General features: G+C 36.5%; 1 protein-coding gene across 1 annotated transcript in view; it reads right to left on the bottom strand.

The window, feature by feature from the left end:
- Positions 1–23,430, bottom strand: part of LOC129755925 (bestrophin-2) — an 80,258-nt gene that overhangs the window by 20,045 nt on the left and 36,783 nt on the right. Inside the window, exon 2 of the mRNA XM_055752631.1 lies at positions 11,779–13,126. Coding sequence (XP_055608606.1) covers positions 11,779–11,849 — 71 coding nt within the window. The 5' untranslated portion in view covers positions 11,850–13,126. The remainder of the gene's footprint in view (positions 1–11,778; positions 13,127–23,430) is intronic.

Raw genomic sequence — 23,430 nt, 5'->3', positions numbered from 1 at the left:
TTTGTTTACATACTTTTAGCCTCGAAAAAAAAAATGTACGAAAAATACAACAGCTTAAAAGTGCGTTTTTCCCAAAATAGATTTTATGCACTTATCTTATAACCCTTTTGGCTCCGAAGACCTCACATTTAAAAGTATCAGTTTCAACTACGTCTTAAAATTTTAAATATGGTAAACATAATTTGTATAATGAAACCTTCAGTAGCTATATAGGGAGCTTACTTTTATCGATGGAAGAAATCGTTTAATTTGCCCAAGAATCTAGAAGATTTAGATTTTCTAATTTGGGCAAAAAAAATTTTTTTTATTATGAAAGCCTTAAATTTCTTTGAAAAAATTTATTCTTTACTTAAATCAAGTAATATAAATCTACCATACCAAACTTAATGATTTTTTCCTTAGCTGATAATTGTAAAATAAATTTTCAAAAGTAAAAGAGTTTAAAATTTTTCGGTTCGAATTTGATTGTTGCAAACTGGATCCAAATTTAATATTTTAGTTCGAAATTTGGCTCTTGGAAATACTGCAATATTAAAATGTAACTCAAAACACCAAGGTTGTTTCGTAAATGTTTCTTAATCAGCTAATGCTTTTCACTAAAAATTTATTTCATAAATAAAATTATGTGCAAAATTGCCTATAAACTCAATTTTATTTGTGATTTTTAGCTGAATTGTTTAAACAATATGACTGTGCTTCAAAATTTGAAATATATAAATTGAATTATCGAACAATCAAAATTATATCTGTATGATCTCCTGCAATTTAAATTCCTAAACCAAATTTTCATATTGATATTTTTAAAACTGAACTCATTTCTGAACTGAATCTGAATTTGAATTTCGGAAATGATTTTGTATTTTGAACCTAAATTAAAAGCTCCCCTCCCCGTCCATACGGTCATGCTCAGCAATTTATCGCCCCAGGGATCGAGTCTCCTCACTCTTTCAATATGTTAGATTTTGAAAATTATATTTGTAAAAAAAATTAACCTTTAAATATGAAGCTGGATAGAATAAGAACGCTGAGGTAAGAAATACGATATTTATTTAAGTCACTTTTAATTTACAAAATAATGTGAAGATTTTTAAAATTTTGTTCTTTTTTGCAGCTTGCTGGCAAAAAAATTAGTCTACATTTAGGCGTATATATTTTCTTGGAGTGACTTCAACGATGGGTAAAATCATAGCAAACTATAAGCGATGAACCCAGATCCGAGTTAGTTCAATATCATTATTTACAAATTTATATCCATACAAATGTTCTATCATCAAAAAAAAAAAAAAAATTGAATCCATTCTTAGCCAAATGACTTGAACCTGTCATATGAGCCCACATATGGTCGCGAGGTTATTGTTTTAAATTTTTATCTAAATTACTATTTTATTACATCAAAACTACAGTTAGCTATTATAAAACCTTTAAAAAAATGTTAAATTTCGATTTTCCAGCATAAATTCCTTAGTTAGAGTACTGACCTCTCAGTTTTTTTAGATCGACAAGTTTTTTGGTCAAAATGTTCTTAATAGATGCAGTAAAAGGTTCATTTATAACCTCAACATCAAGTTTTGCGAATAATCCCCCTCAACGATTGGTCTATAAATCAAATCTGTTTTTAATTTTTGAAGATTTTTTTGCGGGCTTAGAATATCAAAATCTGTGTATTCAAATTCAAAATTTTCACCCCAAATCTGGACAAAAATAATGTGAACCGAATTTGAAACAAAAATTAAGAAGAATATGAGGCAAACACCTCAATTTGTTTTTATCGAAACAAATGAGTCAAGATATTTTGTACAGAACAGGAAAAATAAAAAAAAAACATCTCCTCATTTTCATTACATACTAACGTCTTACACAAAAATAATGTTTATTATTATTTAAAACTGACTTACAGTGCTAAGAGAGAACAGAGATGCTTCATGATAAACATTTCAGAATTGTACCCGGGCAGTATCCGGGGTAATACCGGGAGTTATTATAACTTTTCACTTTTCGATCATTATTATTGAAATTTCCGTTGGTTCATAAATTGTTAACCCTTTTCCCTCTTTATTTCTGAAAAAAAATCTTTAAAAAACTGTTGTTAGCAAAATTTTACCAATCAACAGTACAGAGTTTCTTAATTGAATATACATACCAATTTCTGTCTTAGACTTGAAATTCGTATGGAAATATTTTCAACAGATTTAACCAAAATTTAACATATACTGAAGTTAATATCCTGAAGTCAGCAAATTATTATCCAAATGCTCAAACAAGCTAAGCTAAGCTAAGCTGACTTAGCATATTATTATCCAAATGCTCAATCTCAAATTATCGTAAAAACGATCTCATAGTTAAGTTGCAAATATTTCTTCAGTTACTGAAGTTTAGTTTCATGATTTTTCTGAATCTTGAGAACTCAGGATCTTTGTTTAAACTCAACAACTGTACTAAACTCATTTGGATTCCTTATCTGACTTTTTCTAACAGTAACGGATTCTATGTTTTAGACATTTAATCCCTATTCTGATTTTTTTCCATCGATGATTTTTGTACTTATACCCCTTTGGCATTGAGGGCATCGAATGAAACTTTTTTCACATTTATAATAATAATTTGGTAACTTTTTTTTTATCTGATGAGCATCATATTCATAAACTTTTCATGAAAACGTTTTTTGTGTTTCAAATATAGAAAATTGAAATGAACATTTGGTGCAATTTCGACTTTGGCTCTAATTGCAACTTTGAATCCCTTTTTTTTTATTTAATTCATATTTTGATTCATAAAACTTGATTTGAAGTGATGATTTAGATTTGAGACACTGAATTGTGGTTTTGAATATTACCTGATTTTTAGTAATAAATTTTTAATCTCCTATATTTGTATCGCTATAGAATTTGAATTCAATTATTTTGTTTATTTTTTTTTAAATTTTATATCCAATGTTTCAAATCTTAATGATATTTCCAAATTGTCATTAGATGGATATTTCTCGATGAAGCACAAACCAGACGATAAATGATGGAATGAAAATCATTTAAAATATAGCATTTGAAAAAAAAATCGAATCTTAGGGGCCCCCCGAGAAAAATTGCCCCGGGCCCCCCGATAGCTTAATCCGGCCCTGTTGTTTAATTTTTTTTGAAAATTATTTAAAACATATCTAAACGAAATGTTCTCCGTGATAATCTCAAACAATATCCCCAATGTAGATATGTGTATATAAGGGTGGCATCCAAATGAGTCATGTCGAATTACAAAAACCGACCATATACATTTTGTAAATTGGCCCAAAATTGGCATCAAAATTAAAATTTCCATTTTCCCGAACTTCTTTGGTCTCCCCTTTGGTGATTCTTGAGGGCAAAAAAACCGTAACTTTGAGTGCTTTGAGGCACTCCTAAATCCAGTACGAGTGAGCTGAAATTTTGCGCTGTTCAGTTTTTTGGGCCAATCTGCAAAATGCATATGGTCGGTTTTTTAAATTTGATAATTAAATTCTTCCCATACATCCATTGCCACTCTAATGTATATATTTGTTTGCATTATAGATTAACGAGAAAGCCATCCGAACTTATCTGATCGAGCGTAAAATTGATGTGTCGCGTTGTAAATCTATACTTCTCTGGGAAATAAAATTTATTATTAATGATACCGGCATCGTGCAAGATCTCTTACAAATCTCGTCATGCAACGATTGTGTTTTTATACAATGCTGCTATTCACTCTTAGGATGTTCGTTCAATGATTATGTCTTAAAATTCAAAGATGAATTGTTTTCAAATGTGCAAACGAAGTTGAATTATGTATTCTCAAATATATTTTCGGAAAAATTGTAATGAACTGACAATAGGAGCAATTCCCCTTACCGGAGAACCTGTTCAATAGAGATTTCTTGACAGGGAGCTACGACGTTACGTGGCAACAACCAACGATGGCTCGTTGCATATGAAAAACGTCAGTATGACAACAACAGTAATAATAACAACAAACAACGACGAGACGACAGTAGCGATCGAGAATAGAACGCAGATAAAATTGTATCGTTATCGAAAACTGCACCCGGCAGATGCTCCGGGTGCTGTTTATTATTTATTAGTTTATGGTTGTTGTTATATTCTTAGATAGTTAGTCTTGGCTGGGCTGACCCTGCTGCTATTTACGAATGGCAAAACTAAGTGATTAGTCGCCTGCAAACGATGCGTGATCATCTGGAGCAGTCATGCGATGTGCGGGCTTTTCCAATTGAGATGGAGGTGTCAAAATGCAAATTACTCAACGATTGAAGTTTGTTAATAGATGGCTGAATTACGTTGCATTTTGTAATTACAAGGCTCGGAAATATCGAATCCTCGGAAAGAATAACAAATAAAATTTTGTTTAATTTCCTCGGGAGTTCTATAATAAATAACCTTTGATTTTATCTTTGTTACAGACAAACGGTACATTTAACCATTTTGATATTTTAGAAAACTGATCATTTAGCGTTAAGATGTTTCAACTAAGTTGATTTCTGTAATTCGACTGTTTACATTACCGAGTTCAGTAGAAATTATAACAAAATTATACAGATGATTTAAAAAATCATAGAAACACGGACCAAAGAGATAAATTGAATTTTATTGCATAAAATGGATAAAAAATAAGGTGGAACTATTAGTATTTTAACCTATTGAATATATCATAAATCGTGAGGTAGACAAACCACTTCACATAACCTCACCCCTGGAGCTGACAGTCAATTATCACTCGAACACAGACCGCCTACAGTCTGTCTGGCTGGACGCCTGCCAGTCGTATGAATCCATATGCCTATGTAATCAACCAGATAAACGAATTAATCTCCATCGGTGGAAGAATGTCATCACAATTACCGACAACAGCGCAGTGCTTTGGGTAAATTACTCCTAGGCGCTGCTGACAAGTTCTACCACTTACCTATTCTGTAGTATGGCTTTCCGATGAATTGACAGACGGATCCAGCTATTTACAACAATGCATCAGAAGTCACCAGATTAGCTTTTTTCATTCAATTTTAATATCCATTTTCACGACACGACTTGGCGCGGACGTCCCCGCAGGTGCAGATATGACATCTTTCCGATGATAGATTACCCTATATATGCCAAAGATGGTGACGGACGGCAACAAGCAGGGAAGTTGTAGTTTAGTGGTTTCTCGGATAATTTGCTAATGTATTGCTAATTGCTCTGTCGGATATTTACCTTATACTATAAATGATGGGAAATTTTTTGCTCCGATGCCATGATGATTGACACCCCCGATTGGGGTTTGGTAGTAATGGGATAATCTTAAAAATTTAATTAAGATTCTTAAAGTGCCTTGGTCGTTATTTACAGGTAAATAACGAACTGAAAGGGTTGTCGTAAAATAGGCTTTAAGCAAACGATAACTTAAATATTTGAGCACCTCCACAAAACTCCTAGCCAGAAACCAGTCAAGAAACATAAAATGGAACTTTGTTGTTGAATGTTGCTACAAAATGTTGCATACCCAAGCAACCAAAAGTCCCATAAAACAGGTACAAACACGCTTACTCAGCCCCATCATTGATATGAAGTACGTTCTATGCAGCTCAAAATTTAAGTTCTTATTGATACTTTCAAGCTTCCAGCGGCCTCTTAATTCAGCTTCCGAAAATTCGCAAAAGCAAAATGACCAAAAAATTTCTCTCTATCTCACTCAACTGAACCGTTGGCTTCGGTTCATATCACTTTCTCTTGATTATTTATTGTGTTCTGTACCGGTGCCGCTATGATGAAACCCGCCGGATTTCAAACTCGACAAATTGCTCAATTGCTTCTTTCCTACATTTCCTACACATATCGCATCGGAATGTTCACTCAAGTACAAAATTACTTATTGAAAAAAAAAAACTTGCCCGGCTTGGGGATCGAACCCCGACCTTCGTGGTGAGAATCGAACACGCTACCACGAGACTACGCCTAGATGTTGTTCAAACTGCAACTTAAACTCGAAGAGGTGATTTGATTTTGAAAGCACATCAATGCACTTTTTGTGACTTACCAAATCCCGTTTGAGCACTTTTGTGCCCTGTATGTGACTTACCAAATCCCGTATTGAGCACTTTTGTGCCCTTTATGTGACTTAAGTCCCGTATAACGTACGTGTAGATCACTTTTGCAGCTTTCAAATTCGTTAATGAGTACATATAGTTCACTAATGGGAATTGGACAAAACAAGTCACATACAACGTACATATTAATCACTTTTGCCACTTTCAAGTTCATGTATGAGTACATAAAGTTCACTAAAGGGAATTGGGCAGTTGATTCTCTTTGTCAGCCAATATGTAACTTTCAATGCCTTCATTGAAGTAATTATGTGACTTTTGGTTGCTTGGGTAAGTTATTTTCGACGAAATGAAATGAACATCTTTTGATGGTCAGTGAAACATCACTGTAAACGCATTAACTTGAACCACCTTAATAAGCCACAAAAGTGGTACAGCATAAAAAAAGCAAACAAATATTCTCTAGGAAGTTCTATGTAAGAGGAAATGAGCTCTTATCTTCTAATGCTCTCGATCGACACAGCTGATCGGCACCCGATCAACTGACGAAAGAGTCAGTTCTAAGCAACCATCGTCGTGATCAGACATAGCTCTTTACTATAATAAAAGCTTAAGTCCAAACCGTCTAAGTCAAGTCATTTAAACTAAATCGGAGAATCGGAGAGCTAACAGAAAAGACGCTGTTCGTAGAACAAGAGGAGTCCTGATTTTTTAGGATTGTTTTCTGATTTTCAAGAGACCGACTTTATTTTTTCAAAAACTCTCTAATTGTCCTGATGGTTGAAAAATTACATGATTAAAACAAACTGAATTATAATTGAATTTGTAGTCGAATGATGAGAACTTCAAACGAATCTGTAATAAAACAGTTGAAACGATGGTAATCTTCGGTTCAGATGATATTTAAATGGTGTTTTTTTTTATATAAACTGCAAGCTAGCCAAGAAGTTGATATCTTCTGTTACATGAATTAAGGGGTCTACTGCACCGTTGTTTCGCCGTCATTTTTGCAATCTAAGGAGAGCTGCATATTATTTCCACCAATCTAGTGGTGTCCTGAAAAATCCTTATTCCGATCGCCACCATTGACCAGGGTTTGCTAATGTGCCTGATAAGCCTCCTAATTGCCCTGATTTTTGAAAATAAGTGTGTCTTCCATGATTTTTGTGAAAGTTATGGAAAATAAGTAGCAATAGAAACATTGGTGTAGGTCAAAATGCGTATTGACTACCAAAAAAAAGGTCCTCACTTCAACCGAAATTTCCGTTAAACCATGTTTCCTGATTTTTATTTCTCATATTCCTGGATTTTGAAAAAAATATGTTGACAACCCTGCCTTTGACAGTTATTTCTGCAAGAGAAAAGTCCAAAACCGCCTTTAGCATGGTTGCCGCGAAAACCCATTTATCTTAAAAAATACAGATTTAATCATTATTTTTTTGTACAGATTCTGTCCGCACAGGAGACAGATTTTAAGGATTTTACTTTTTAACCATTTGAAAAAATAGACTACAAAAAGCGTCTTGAAAACAGAAATAGAAACCATGTTTATTGAATTGTTCATTAATAAAAATACAGAATTAAGATTCATGTGAAAGACGTCAGTTATGAGAAATAATAACACGGTTGAAAGTAGTTTCCAGGTTATAAATTACCATTTAAAACAATATTAAAAAATTTCTAATGTTTTTCACTAACGATCTTTTTTGTTGTTGGTACACATTTCGTACGTTGTAGATTGTGTGGTTAGAGTCAAAATATTTTTTTTTTCTTTATTTACACTGATGTGTATGACTGAAACACTAGGGCGCTCTTGGCTAGAATTCTCTTTCTTCCACTCAGATGCGAGAGCTCTCACACCTGCTGTCAGAGTCGCTTACAGCTCGTGTAAACTACACTCGGAAGCCGCACTGAAAACAGTGTTGTTCTCTCCCGGCTCTTTGTTGTTTGGGAGGAGCCGATCAACCATGTTTGGACGTCTAAATGGAAGCTCCAGGTAGTTTTTTGTCTTCGTATACTAGTTTGTTACCACATTAACCCTCATCCGCACTAGCTTTCGTTATCCTTATCAGACTTAGGAGTGTCAATTTGACACTCCAAGGTAAAACCGTTATAACTCTCGTTATAACCGATAACAACGAAACTTATATCACTAGAAACCTGGTAATATCAGAAAAATATGTTTAGAAAATTATATATACCTAAAGCTACTAGTTTTCTCGTTATTCAGCAAAAAAAGAAAAAAAATCCGAAAAAACATGCCTCAGAAAAGCTATTGCAGCTCATGCATTACACACTCAAAAAAATATCTATCTTATGCATATGAAATATGAGGTTATGGTCTACATTATGTAGTCAAGAAATTTTTTTTTAAATTTTTTAATGACAAAACAACAAAAAGTTCAAAAAAGTGGTCTGAAAAACCTACTTTTTATTCGATTGCTTGTAAAGACTGTTTGAGGGGTGGTAAAGTTTGTTTTTAAATATTACTTCAAAATATTTTCTAATTATAACATTCTGTTGAGAGAAGAGAACTCTTTGCATTTGGAATGGTAATGATCATAATTCCATAACTGCTACACAAATTGCAACAATTTGCAACAATTAGCACATTTTCACTTTCTCTGAGCACTGGTTTCTCTCATTTTAACTCAATCCTTATAATTCTCTCTAACAAATTGCCACAAATTACCACAAATTCAATCATTGGCTGCACAACATGCTTGATCATTGACGTATTTTCTCGGGGAACTGAAATGAAGGGAGAAAATTCGTCATAGATCACACAAATTGTGCAGCCAATGATTGAATTTGTGGTAATTTGTGGCAGTTTGTTAGAGAGAATTAGAAGGTTTGAGTTCAAATGAGAGAAACAAGTGCTCAGAGAGAGTGAAAATGTGCAAATTGTTGCAAATTGTTGCAATTTGTGAAGCAGTTGTGGAATTTTAATCATTACCACTCCAAATGCAAAGACTTCTCTATTGATTTCAATCCCTTGTATTTTCTCCCTCCATTTCAGTTCCCTGGGCAGGTGTGAGTAGTTGTTACGACGAGAGCATATAACGTGAGTGCAATAAGGTAAGAGGTGAGTCGTGAGGTCTGAGAACGTGAGAAAGTATAGTGAGATATGTGAAGGTAAAATGCGAGATATGTAGATCATTATAATGTTCTATAGGTAAAACATTGTGCTTATCCTCAATCGACAGAGCCGTGTAAACGCAGGGTCAAAAATAGTTATGAAATTTCTAATGATATGTATGGGATTTGAAAAAAAAAATTAAAATTTATGAAAAATTGAGGGATCCTATTGCTCAAATAAGTTATAAGTCGCATGCAAAACTTATGCACAAAAGCGTTCAATATTCTGACTATGAGACAGTTTATCTTTGGCAATTTAGTAGTATTTCCGCAAAATAATCTAATTTCGAAAAGCATGTTTTCAAATGTAGTTGTAAAAATATGCTAAAAAATGACTTGTTACAAATTGTAATGAACTTTTTTTTAGATCCAAAATTTAAAAAAAATCAGCTGTAAGGAATTAAGCGAAATGCAATTTTTTTTAAACTCGATAGAAAATCAACGTAAACAATATGTTTTCCATTCGCATAAGCGCTTAATGCATTGTAGATACTTTGGTGAACATTTTTATATTTGTTGCAGAATTTTAAAATCAGCAGTTTTGCATAAAAACTCATATTTTAAAAAAATTCCAAACATTTCTGTGAAATTTCTATAACTATTTTTTGGCAGGCTAATACATATGCAAGCAACAAAGTAGTATACCTATGAACATGGGTGGCAAAACTCCTCAGATCGGCTTGTCCAGTGAAAGAGAGTGCAATTTTTTTCGTCTGCTCCCCCAATCGGTGCGGGGAGAGATAAATCGCACTGAAATAAAGAGTGAGATTGTCAACACATAAGAGTGAGCGGGAGCATTCATATCCGCTGATGAAGAGAATTCCCTTCTCCGGAAAAATCTGTTGCGCAATGTGCTGAGGAGAATTCGAGAGCTAACTCAGTTTATTCTTGGTACGTTCACGAGAAAAGATGCTACTTTCCGAATCAAAGCTCCCAGCGGTGTCCTGATTTTCTAGAAGCCGTCCTGATCTTAATTGCAATTGATTTTGCAATAAAAACAGTTTAACCTCTTAAACCAATGGTAATCTTCGGTTCAGATGATATTTGAACGGTGTTTTTCGGTATAAACTAAAAGCCACCACTTCATATCTCTTCTGCTGCATAAATTAAGGCGTATACTGCACCGCTATTTCGCCTTAATTTATGCAATCTAAGAAGAGCTGCATTTCATTTCCACCAATCTACTGGGGTCCTGAAAAATCCTGGTTTTTGTTCTTCGCGGTGTCCTAATTTTTTGATGAAACCACCTGTCACCTCTTCTTCGAACGCTACCTTTTGCAAAAAAAAAAAATCAAAACAGCTAACAGCAGTAGGCATGGTAGCGGAGTAGAAATTGTTTATATTTTTTCTACGTTGTGTGGTGAGAGTCTAAATAATTTTTTCCTTCTTTACTCTGAGGTGTATGACTGAAACACAGGGCGCTCTTTGTTTAGAATTCTCTTTCTCCCACTCGGATGCAAATGCTCTCACACTTGCCGTCCGAGTCACTTACAGCTCGTGTAAACTCGGGTAACGAGTGGAGCCCGATCAGCGAAAGAGGATTACACTCGGAAGCCGAACTGAAAACAGTGTGGGTTTCTCCCGGCTCTTTGTTGATTGAGAAGAGCCGACCAACCCTGCCTATGAATCTAGCTATCCTGGATAAAACGTAGGGTTCGAGACATAAATAGTGAGACTTAAGAAATTATTATGTGAGAAGTAAAAAGTGAGAGCGCAGCAGATAAAGTGAGACATAGGAAGGTACATATGCTGACATGTGAAATGTAAGTGATTTTAAAAAGAGAGACGTAGAACGTGCAAAAGTGGTGTTAGAAAGTAAGAAGCGTGACATCACATCAAACTTCAAACTTTTAACATACAAATTGTGACTGACTTTCTCGGTAGCTTTGAAACACGATATTCTACTCGTTGAGCCTTTTCACCTTACGTTTAGATTTGAATGTCCTAGTAGAAACACAGAGTGGTATAATTCCAGCATTATTTTTACGCGTAGCCAGACCGGGAATATCCACGCAATTTTTTTTTATAACCTGGCTCGGGCTTCCATTCTAAAAGCCAGTAATTATTCAGGCAAATCTGAGCAACTTCCATAAATAATCCAAAAATTAAAGAAAAAAGCGAAGAAAAATAATTTGAAACTAATTTTTATTTGTAAAAGAACATCAGCAGTGTGGATTCATGTTTAAGGCATCCGAAAAAAAATGGTTTATTTTGATGAAACAAACTTTTACAAACCCGTTTTTGAAGAAAAAATTCAAACAGGATTTTGATATTTTTGTTCAGTTTTTCAAATAATGTAAAGAAAACCAGGAAAAAACTAGGGCAGTTTTCAAAATATTTATTAGAGTACTGCGTTTTGCGCCAAGGTTCTGGATTTCTTCAAGCAATCAAAAAGGGGACTATAACTATAAATTTAGAGGAATAGAAAGCTTTGAATAACGTTAATGGAGTTTAAGCCTTCATACTTGGCTCTGTATGCCAGTTGCATCATTGAATTATTTATTACCGAATGGGAAAAATGTTAACCGATATTTTCAAACATTCATGACCGAAAATTTCATAATCATTTGCCCAACTAGTGTGCTCCCGATACTTACTTCCACAGAATACGCCAAAAACATCCGAAATTGCTGCCATTGGGCACTTCAGCCGAATATGAAATGGTCATTGTGTATTCGCTGACTGTGTCGTCGTCGTCGTCCGACTTAATTTAGTAAGACAAAACTACTGCACTTCTGACAGCTTGTCGATATGCTTCGGAGCGGATTGGCTGGGGTGCTGCTCGTCTGGCCTATGATTATTTCATCGGGCTGATACGGGCCAGACTTGTCGAAACTAGCTAACTAACTAAAGGTAGACGCCTCGCCGTGCGTGGCGCGTTAACGCGATCAATTGCACAAATCACTGTCTCACCACTACTATCGGAATGGCCACTTATTGGTAATCTTCGGAATCCCTCACCCAAGACACACCTCGTCGCCTGAATCGATGGGTGCCTTCACGTGCACTTTGTGACTATTTTTTCTTCCTTTTTAGCGTATTCCCAATTGGTTTCTTTCTTCTTGCTTTCCGCTAAGCAACACTGCAACCCATTTGAATCAAAACACGCATCAAATACATCACTCAGTGGGGACATCAAACTGATGGCTATGAATATTTATTTTTATCAATCATGCGCAAAAATTTCACTTCAACAACACAACATGCCTGAAACTACTATATAGTGGCATCTACACCGGAATGGCCCAAGCTGGAGACATTGTATGAATCGACACTTTTGTTATGATCTTCGAGAAGACTTAAACGACTACTGCTGGCATCACAGATCGGATCCATTTTGGCCGACCCGTCCCTTGAGGCTGGGTTTTTCTCTGGATTTTCCCCCACCCCCGCGCCTCACGAAGGTCAAGTCAACTGTGTGGTTAGATCAATCGAGAAGAAAAAAATCCCACTTTTTATTTATTCGCTCGCTCGAGACTCCCAACAACGATCAGCGAAGATCACGCGGGCTTTATCCACACTTGCAAAGTCGTGGATTGTGCCAATCACGACACAAATAACAGCATCATCAACAAAATACCCCACTGGATGTAAAAATTTGCTGATTCCACAATGATGATGAATGGGTTTCGATTGGGTTGTTTTTTTTTCTACAATAACTCTGCTCAATTTCTTGTTAGCACTGCACTGTTAACATCTGAATGGTGGTGGGCTTCAATCAATCGACACTTGTACTCGAAGCGAATTATTGCTATTATTATTATTATTATTTTTTATTATTATTGCACACGAACTTTTTGGAATCGGGCCAAGTAAACCCAACGATTTCTACCTATGGGTTACTATATTTGGGGTGAAGTATCACACACCAAATTGCACACTAGGTCTGGCTGCGATTCACACATTTGGATGACACATCGAAGAATTGAAATCGGGAAGGGAAATCTGAAAAAGAAATAAAAATGATATGATTAGTTGATATTCGAGTACATTTTAAATTTGAGCTAGAAACTTAAATGTACTTTTATTCCCCCCTGGCACCTCGTACTGTCAAACGGGGCATCATGCAACAGCAGGGTTAGATGCAACATTTGTATACCACAACGCTTTTTCAAGTTTTAATTTTATTTCAATATCATGTAATAAAGTGATTATTTAATGACAACAAAATGATGATGACATAGTCTCTCACATCGTGGGATAATTTTTTTAAGTTTTTTATTCTCATAGATGTATAAATTTTTACATTTGTCGATGCTGTAAAAATTTTTACCCAGTATGACGGATTGCCTTAATGATATCGCATATCACCTTCAAACTTATTATTATTTTTGTAATCCTAGACCACCACTGTTGGTAAAAATTCTGGACAATCATCAAATATTTTTTAATAAATATTCTTATAATTCAGTTACCATTTTGGGCATCAAAGTGCAAATAAACGATGCACTTTCAAATCTCGTTTCCATATGCTGGAATATGATTGTTTTGCATCGCGCGTTGGTTATTTCAAAATTTCATCCATCCAAACATTATTATTTTATGGTTTCAGTTTGTAGAAAGTTTTGGATTTATTTTAACCCCTAAATGTATGCAGCTCACTTTTCTTTAAAACATTTTTCACAGAAAAAAAATGAAAAATTCAGTTCGAACAAAACTGATAATTACTGCAATTGATGCTTTATGCGTTATGACATCACAATTATATCAAAATCTATAAATTTTTCTTTTATAAAAAACAAAGTTTGTGCAACTTATCCATTTTTGTTAGTAAGGTGAAAATCGCAAGTTTCGGAAGTTTAAAAAGAACTGGTGAAAGCAATAATTGTCCTGACTACTTCAATTTGATGTCCCATTAACCTAAAATCTTTTGATGTACAAGTGGTGTGGACAATAATGTGCAGACCTATACGGAGCTCCGAAGATCAGATGCAAAACCGTTGAGCCGCCGTATCACGAACTACCAGGGGAACACACACACACTGATTGACTCATTCGCTTGATCGCCGACTGACTGACTGACTTCCTGCACGCTGAAGACGAATGCCGCGATATCGGTTTAATCCGTTCACACATCCCCCTCCTTTCCCAAACAAAACAATGTTAGTATAATTGTTTCAAAATCCTTTCCTTCTCTTAAGCTTTCAAGAAAAAATATAATGGACACAGCGAGACGTCAAAGAACACAATTTGTACGTTTTCCATAGAGAAATATTCTGACTTACTAAAAGAAACACTACATTAAAATACTGATTGAATTTCAAAAAGCTCGTTTTTGTCAAAAAAAAACTCGTATACTTGCATGGCCATGAATACTATATATGAACTTATTTGAAGTAGGTATGGAGAACTTACGCTACAAAGCGTGGCCGATGCTTACACAGTAAACGAAAATTACCGAGTTCGGTAATTTTTTTACCGAAATCCTAACATGTGTAAATCGTTAAACTGTTCGGTAATTTTTTCGGTAAGAAATAAACGAACATCGGTAAATCGATTCTTCATTTACCGATGTTCGTTCATTTTTTACCGAAAAAATTACCGAACAGTTTAACGATTTACACATGTTAGGATTTCGGTAAAAAAATTACCGAACTCGGTAGTTTTCGTTTACTGTGTACATATCTAAATTCCGCCATTTTCAATCTCCGTTGAACAGAATCGTCTTAAATATTTCGATGAACCTTATGTCTTGACATCTAAATCTCCAGTATAATCTCTTTGGTCCCGAGGCTCCAAAACTTAATAGCAGGAAATCAATACTAATAAAGTATCTATAATCTATCTATAATTTAATAGCATTTAACTTGTAGTTTTCTTACGTATACAAATGTCGTCTTTTACTTTCAAGTTGTCCACACTAAAAATTTCAAACAATCAATCCAACTAGTTCTCTCGATTTCATCACTGTTTAATCTCATCAAGCTATCCGCAACATTGGTTATTGATTTTTATAGAAACTAAAGCTGTTCTCTTAACATGCTTTAATGGTATTCTCTTTACGTATTTCAAGATTTTCATTTGATTTGCTTTTTTTTTAAAGACAGCAAGTTGTCTTTTTGACTCACTTGAATTATTGTTTATTGTTTATTTGTTATAAAATCATCTGACATATTTAGGTGTCTTAATGATCTACTTAATATTATTTGTACATTACATGATACTTTTCCTAATTTCTCAGTTGGTCACTTAAGTCAGATTCAATACGGCGTTTGAAAGTTGAAATGGAAACATTGAAGTCGAAGGCAGCATAATAACGTAGAAAGCATATTTTTGCGGAACGGAGAGGGTCGTTACTGCCATATCGCGTGCTTCTAGGTTCCAGGGAGAGCAAGTTTCTATTATGTTTCTGTTATGGTTCTTTCTGGAGCATGAATATTACAGCGAGATAGTAACCAGGAGCAGTCAATTTCGTTCCGAAGAATCTTTGCCACAAACAGCGATTGACCGATGGAACGACGATCCGACAGCGTATGAAGTCCAAGCAGAGCACAACGATGAGCGTATGGCGGTAGGTTTAAAGGATTCTCCCAAGGTAGTTCACGAAGAGCATAACGAACGAACCGACGTTGAATTGCTTCAAAACGCGCTGTCGATGAAGCTTCAAAAGGCCACCATACTAGGTTCGCAGATTCCAATGTTGATCGCACCAGGCAACAATACAGAGCTCGCAAGCAGAGAGGATCAGTGAATTCTTTACTCAAACGTATAATAAATCCAAGCATTTGGTTAGCTTTCTCGAGTACCACAGAGTAATGCCGCTTAAAAGTCATTTGACTGTCCAACAAAACGCCAAGATCCTTTATCTCCTCAACACGATACAACTGCTCGCCCAGAATATCGTAATTATGAATAAATGGATTTTTCCTACGCCCAAACGTGATAATACAGCACTTCGTAACGCTCAAAACTAGTAAATTATTGGCGCACCAGTTTACAACTGTGTCCAAGAAGCGTTGTAATTCATAACAGTCAGATTTACTGTTTATGACTAAAAATATTTTTAAGTCGTCCGCGTACAGGAGAACTCCACATCCAATGAGCAACAAGTTGATATCATTACAAAACAGCGTAAACAATAAAGGACCCAAATTGCTGCCTTGGGGTACCCCAGACTTTGGAATGAAGTCAGAAGATTCAGCTGAACCAATTTTCACAGCCAATCGACGATCTCTTAGGTAGCTTCTGATCCACGCACACAATCGTTCGGATAATCCCAACCGATGCAATTTTTTCAGAAGAATATCGTGGTTTACAGAATCAAATGCCGCGGAAATGTCGGTATATATCGCGTCGATTTGTTTGCCGGCATCCATGTTTGATATGCAAAAGGATGTAAAAACCATCAGGTTTGAAGTTACAGAGCGTTTAGGAAAAAGCGATGTGACACCACGGTAGTTAAGAACATCTTTTTTGTCACCTTTTTTGTACACTGGGCTCATTAACGATTTTTTCCAGATGGTGGGAAATTTTTGCTGTTCTAGAGACTGAGTGAAAATGCTTGTCAGAGGTTTCACCAGTAAAGTGTAACCGGTTGGTTACAAATCGTTTGATTTTTGTCTTCTTTTGTAGTTTTGAATGTTTAGCTCTAGAAAATTCATGTTCCTTGTTGAGTCTGACACCAAGATAGCACCACAGTAGGCTACATTTTACTGCTGGCTGCTGTCAACTAACAGAGGAGGAAAGGAGGAATATTTGGAAAATGAAATGAAAAAGCCGAAAAGGAAGCTTGCTTCCGTTTTTCGAGTCTCTTCTGTACCAGGCGTCCGTGTGTGAAGTCAAGTTCCTGTTAAGTGTTTGTGAATGTCTACGGAATTCACCCGGATACCGGATTGTCTTCGTCACGGCTCGGCCCGCAGACCCCTTGTGGTCTCGCGCCTAACACGTAAAGGACCAGCATCTTCGTCCTCGGGTTCTGCGGATCCCTAACTCTAAAGGAGGACTTCCCTTCTCGGCCTGTCCGGATACGGGGCACTCTCGTGGGCAGGCCGATTAAAAGCCAAAGAAGGAAGACGCCTGCAACGACCGAGTCCAGCAACGCCCGCTGGCGCCGACGGTTTCGGCACCCCGTTGATACGCCCTTAAATCGACGGTCCTCCTGCTTCCGGAACTGGATTTCCGGAACCACGACGTCGCGACAGAACAGCAACAGCAGCAGCAAACCCACGGTTAGTGAGATTTTACACGCCACACAAGACACAGAATATTGTTTATACACACAGACAACACGCCACATAAAAACGTTAATAAAAAACGCAAAGTAACATGAATTTCCCGATTTGTTGTATTTTACCCGAAAAGTCCTTGGTTACCCAGTAGCCAGCCGGCCCTGAGGTTCCGTACTCTTAGAGTACCTTGCCTTGGCTGGTCTAGCCGCTGCTTTTCTATACGTAACAAAAGAGCAACACTTTTTCAGTACGCACGCCGGTATGCCATCCTGTCCGGCTATCGTGGAGTTTTTCAGATTAATTATTGCCTCTAACACCATTTCCTCGCTTACAGCAAAAACATCCAGATCCAGCACATCGATGGGTAATCGTGTTATTGCGGCGTTCAATTGATTATCGGTTGGCGATTTGACTGAAAAAACACTGGCGAAGTGCGTCGCAAAAAGGTCGCATTTTTCGTCAGCTGACATGGCAATACGATCATTTAATTGGAGTACAGCTGGAAGCCCAGACTCTTTCCGTTTGGAGTTTACAAATTTCCAGAACTTTTTAGGATTGCGACGAAGTTCAGTCTGAGTACCATGCACATAACGACGATAGCAAAGTCGGTTGTACATCCGGTAACATTTAGTAGCCGCGTTAAATTTGATTTTCACGAATGGGCACCTGGAGTTACTAAACTTCCGTCGCAATTTCGATCGTGTCTGTTTCAACCGCTTCAAGTGAGCATTAGTTCAAGGAGGTCGAAGAGGAGGCCGCACCAGGGGTACGGATTTATCAATAGCGTCATCCAGGATTGCTTTAAATATACAAACAGCCACATCGACGTCAGTACAACTTTGGATTTCAGACCAGTCAGCTTCAGATAGAACACGGTTCATAGTATCAAAATCCGCCCAATTAAAATCACGGGCTGATACATCGAAATCTTCAACAAAAGTGATAGGATTCGGGAAGAAAATTTCAAATTCCAAAGGAGGGTGATACACGTCTATCGGCACAATGAAATCACTGGCTTCGATAATGGGACTGATCGAAATAGAATCATCTGAGAAAACCAAATCCAGCGTTCGGTTTTGAGAGTTTCGAATCCCGTTTCGTTGACTAACTCCATTCAATGTCGTTCCATCCAATAGTGTAGCACTAGCAGAATTTATCATGGAAGAAGATTCCAACACCATGTTGTTGCTCTGACCCGGAATCCAGAACAATTGCGATTGGCTAAAGTCACCAAGAAGAATTACATTACATGCAGGGTGTTGTAGTCTAACATCTGATAATGCATCAACATGCAAATCGATAATTGTACAATCGTAACTTTTTTCCGGCGGTACATAAGCTGTTCCGATCAAAAATGAGCCGTGATCATTTGACACTCCCACCCACAAACTTTCTATGCTATTAGTATTAAAAGCTACGATTGATGAGCTAAGCTTGCTTGAAACCGCTATGAGGACCCCACCACCTCTACTATGAAGACTATTGGCACTACTTCTGTCACAACGAAATACATTATAGTGAACAATTCATTCAAACTCTCTTGAAAGATTGTTCTTTTCTCAAGATGTTTTTGTCAATCCGCTTAATTTCTAATCTGGTAAGTAACTTAGGCTATCCTCTGAACTCGCCTTTCGATTCCAAGCTTTTCTTTTAATTCGCTGGGAATTCTTATCAGCACCTCAGGTTGTCTCCTCTGAATTCACTTTTGACGACTTCAAGCTGTCCTGTCGACTCGCTTGTTTTTTCATCAATAACTCAGGCTGTCCTCTCAACTCGCCTCTCGATTTCAAGCTGCCCTCTCTACTCGCTTGAATTCTTACCAATAACTCAAGCTGTCCACTCAATTCGCCTCTCGATTTCAAGCTGTCCTCTCAACTCGCTTGTTTTTTTCTTCGATTACTCAGGCTGTCCTCTCAACTCGCCATTTGATTCCAAGCTGTCCTCTCAACTTGCTGGTTTTCTCATTAATTACTTAGACTGTCCTCTCAACTCGCCTTTCGATTCAAAGCTGTCCTCTCAGTTCGCTTGTTTTTTCATCAATAACTCAGGCTGTCCACTCAACTCGCCTTCCGATGTCAAGCTGTCCTCTCAACTCGCTTGTGTTTTCATCAATAACTCAGGCTGCCCTCTCAACTCGCCTCCAAATTTTATGCTGTCCTCCCGACTCGCATAATTGGTGCTAAAACTTTCAGGCTTTCCTTTCAACTCGCCTTCGAATTTCAAGCTGTCTTCTCAACTCGCTTGAAATTATGAATGTGATCAAGCTGTCCTTACGATTCGCTGTATATTTCATTTTTATTCTTATTTCGGCATTATTTCATAAGCCGCTCATACTCCAAAAAAATCCTGTTATTTATCACGTATGCCACTAAATTTTTACTTCAACTACTTCTCGCTTAAGGAGTTTTTGAATTACTCATTTTACTAAGTTTTTTACGTAATAGGTAATTAATAAAGTGTTTGATTTTCAAGCAACTTTGATTATAATTTTTTCAACGTGAACCGTTTGTGTTCCTTTTTCGGTTCGATTTTTCTTCATTATTTCTCGTTTAACTACCATTACGAGAAATTACCTGCCCCTGTCGCCAAATGTGCAGACCTGTCCGGAGCTCAGCAGCTCAGACGCAAAACCGGTGAACCACCGGATCACGAACTACCAGGGGAACACACACTCTTATTGACTCGCTCTCTCGATCGCCGACTGACTGACTGACTTCCTGCACGCTGAAGACGAATGCCGCGATGTCGGTTTAATCCGTTCACACAATTAAGTTTTTTGAAGCCATTGAAGTTGCAAAGTATTGCATGATGTCTCAATTGACGGTATTGTTTTATGTACATATTAGCACAGAGGAAAGACGTACAAGATAGCCCACGGTACTTGTGCAAAATTTCCAACGACGCTTTTGAACCTTTGTTTTGTTTTTTTTTTGGCTGGGCCACCAGATGTCTTCTAAAGCATCAAAGAGAACTGTCAAAACAAAACTGAAAATAATAACAGAATTTTCGTCAGCTTTCAACGGGTCGTATTTATTAGCTGTTAATGTTTCGTATACGTGTTATAACACATTCGTCATGTTGCATAATGGAAAAATATCTGAAACTTATTCGCTATTTTCTTCAGGCTAGAAGTAACAAATTTTTAACAATGGGATGCAAAAATGATACTTGAAAGTAACCCACTTTGAGATGTCTAGAATTTCAGAACGCATCCTCTGAATCCAATTACCGTTTAAGAAGTGCAAAAATTTATTCCAAATCTGTTAGAAGTACCTAGTACACCTGAAAAATTTAAATTGTAACTTTTGAACAGTGCAATAGATGGCACTATATAATGTCAATTTCTAACGTACTTTTTGGTGAAACATTTAAAATTTCACACACTATTTTGAAGATTTTTTGTTCGATCTTGTGCGTCTGTTCTCTGTGATATAAGGTATGCTCAGTTTGAAAATTTTTCATAATGTTTCAGAAACAGTTAATAGTTGTTTGTACGTTATGCAACTAAAAACTATCAATGGTATCATGAAGAAGGGAGGTTTGAAGTGAGAAATATGCAAAAAATCACGTGGATAATATTCACAATGTATTTTTGATTATTTTTGTTACCCTTAAACTAAATTTTGCAAATGATAGATTTTTTTTGTAAATCGATTCATTAGAGCCCTGAGGCCCTAAAATCAATAACTTTCAATAATAACATTCGACGATTTGCTTTTGTAATCTGACAGAGTTGCTAGATTTTTTTCATGAGAAAAATCTGCTCTGTTTGAGTCGATTTTCTTATTAGTTCTACAGCTTTGCAGTCTTTGGCAAAGTTATAGCCAGAATTTTTTTCGGTAAGCTATTGATTTTTGTTTTTAATTACATGAGAAGAAGATTTAAGAAAAACAAAAAAATGTGGCATTCTCCGAAAAAATTTTATACACATATTTTCCATACACAGTGATTAATAAACTCAATATGTTATCCACCATGGGTCTTGCGATCTTGCGATTGCACACTCAAAATATAGGTACAGGTGTGGATGAAATAATGTGAGAAAACTCAGATGGAAAACAATAAAAAAAACTACTTTTAAAAAATCGTCAAAAATAATGTTTTGAATTTTGAGAATCCTAAGATGCCAAAATGTGACAATTGATCTAGCCAACTTAAGTATGCTTCTTAGAATTTTCATTCTCGACTTTGACACTCTAACAACTTTAACGGGTAAACAGATCTGGGACGGATCAGAGTTAATCATTCAAAATACACCCGACACCTGCCTCGTGTTCGTTGTGATAAACCGGCACTTCCTCTTTGAATCAGATATATCCCCGTAGCTAATTATAAACAGCTTTGAGAAAAGAACCGCCGCTTCGTGTGAACGTCTCGCATGTCCATCATTAACCTTTTACCCGGCTAGACCTAATCGCTCATCACGACCCGGACCTAGCCCTATTTTCGTCAAGACGGGATGATGGCTCCCTTAGGCCATCATTACTTGATAATGCTATTATTCACAACTTATCGCGGACTGTTTTTGTACGAGTGAGACCTCCAAATTCGACGTAAGAAGTACATATAGCGGATGATCTTCTGAAGTTCCAATAGCAATTATCGCTTTTTGTTTTATCCCTTATGATGTAAATAATTTTCAATCCTAATGATAGTTATATGAGAAGAATTGAACCACGTTGATTTTATCTGGAATCTTACTTTCGAGTAAGCGCATTTATATCTACAGCTCCGTTTCAATGCAACGCGTAGCAGATTCATTCGGAATGAGCTCATAACGTTTATTCGAGAACCATTGAAACCTGTTCTACAGGTTGGTCACTACAGTACAAAAAAATATTTCCATATGGCCCTTCGTTCTCCCCCACATACAAAAAAAAACGGGATAGCACCCCGAGAATGGCCACGGCCGGGTATGAATTCCTGGATAAGTCAAGTTGATGTTGGCTTTAGCTTCATTTGTTTGTCTCCATCATCGGAAGGCAGCTCGATTTTCATTTGAATACTACGATAACTTGTAGAAGATTCCCACGTACCCAATTTGAAAGCCTGCAAACAATGGAGATCGAGTGAGACTAGGCTAGATTGCAATCAGTTTCGGTTGTGGAGGTTTAAATTTGAACAGAGTCATCATCATCATGTCCCGTCTGACGAGAGGAAAATGTTCTTCCGTTTTAGGTTTTTTTTTATTGTGAAGTTACATGTTAGGCACTCCTCACGGAACTACTTGCATGCTATTAATTGAGCAAAAAATATTTTTTCATAAGAGCAGAACAGCCACGTAATAATTATACACTTATAAGAAAAGTAAAGCTCTGATTGAAGTCTCGTGCACGAACGCACATCGGAGTTTTGACGCGTAGAGGTACTTGTTACGTGCGTTGTGCTAGGGTGTCTCCATATTATTTATTTCCATGTAAATTTTTCTATAATCGCTCAAATGTATCTTGAGGTGAAGTAGTCAACGCTACAAGAAAGACGTGTTTGACAGAGGCTCCGAAAATTTTTGAAGAAAAATCGTGATACCGTGCAAAAATCATTGCATCAACAAGAAACTTGACGCAACTGGACAAAATTTTCATCAAGAAAATGTTGGAGAAATTTGGGACCTTGATATTCCTGCCTGTTGAGTTCCCGATCCCTGAATTGGATTTCCCTCCCGGAACGCTCTCCATTAGAAAAGCTGATAGCACGAAGCTAAGTACTTTTTTTTCAGTATTTTATAGTGTTGCAGTTCATAAACAAACAAAATCGCCGCCCGGGACGATGCATACATTATATGCGTCGTTCAGGGTGAAGATTTTGTTTGTTTATGAGGAAAAAGTGTGTCCGTGCCAGTGGAAAATAAACGAAAACGCTATAGGTTAGTTAGGTTCACAGATCATAGTGATACAATTTTAGCATTTTAGTGGAAATGAAAAACTTTGACTTTCATTTTCGCCGGGTTAAACGATTTGAGTTAATCGTAAAGTGTAGTTTCCGATTAATGGCTTTAGGTATCGTTACATTTCTTAATTGCAGTTACATACATTATTGTAAAACTTTATATGTACCTTTATTCCTTTCGCGAAACTGGCACAA

The sequence above is a fragment of the Uranotaenia lowii genome, chromosome 3, assembly GCF_029784155.1.
Source record: "Uranotaenia lowii strain MFRU-FL chromosome 3, ASM2978415v1, whole genome shotgun sequence".
Classification (NCBI taxonomy): Eukaryota; Metazoa; Arthropoda; class Insecta; order Diptera; family Culicidae; genus Uranotaenia; species Uranotaenia lowii.
The sequence above is the reverse complement of the archived record's forward strand: the minus strand, read 5'-3'. Positions and strand labels throughout refer to the sequence as shown.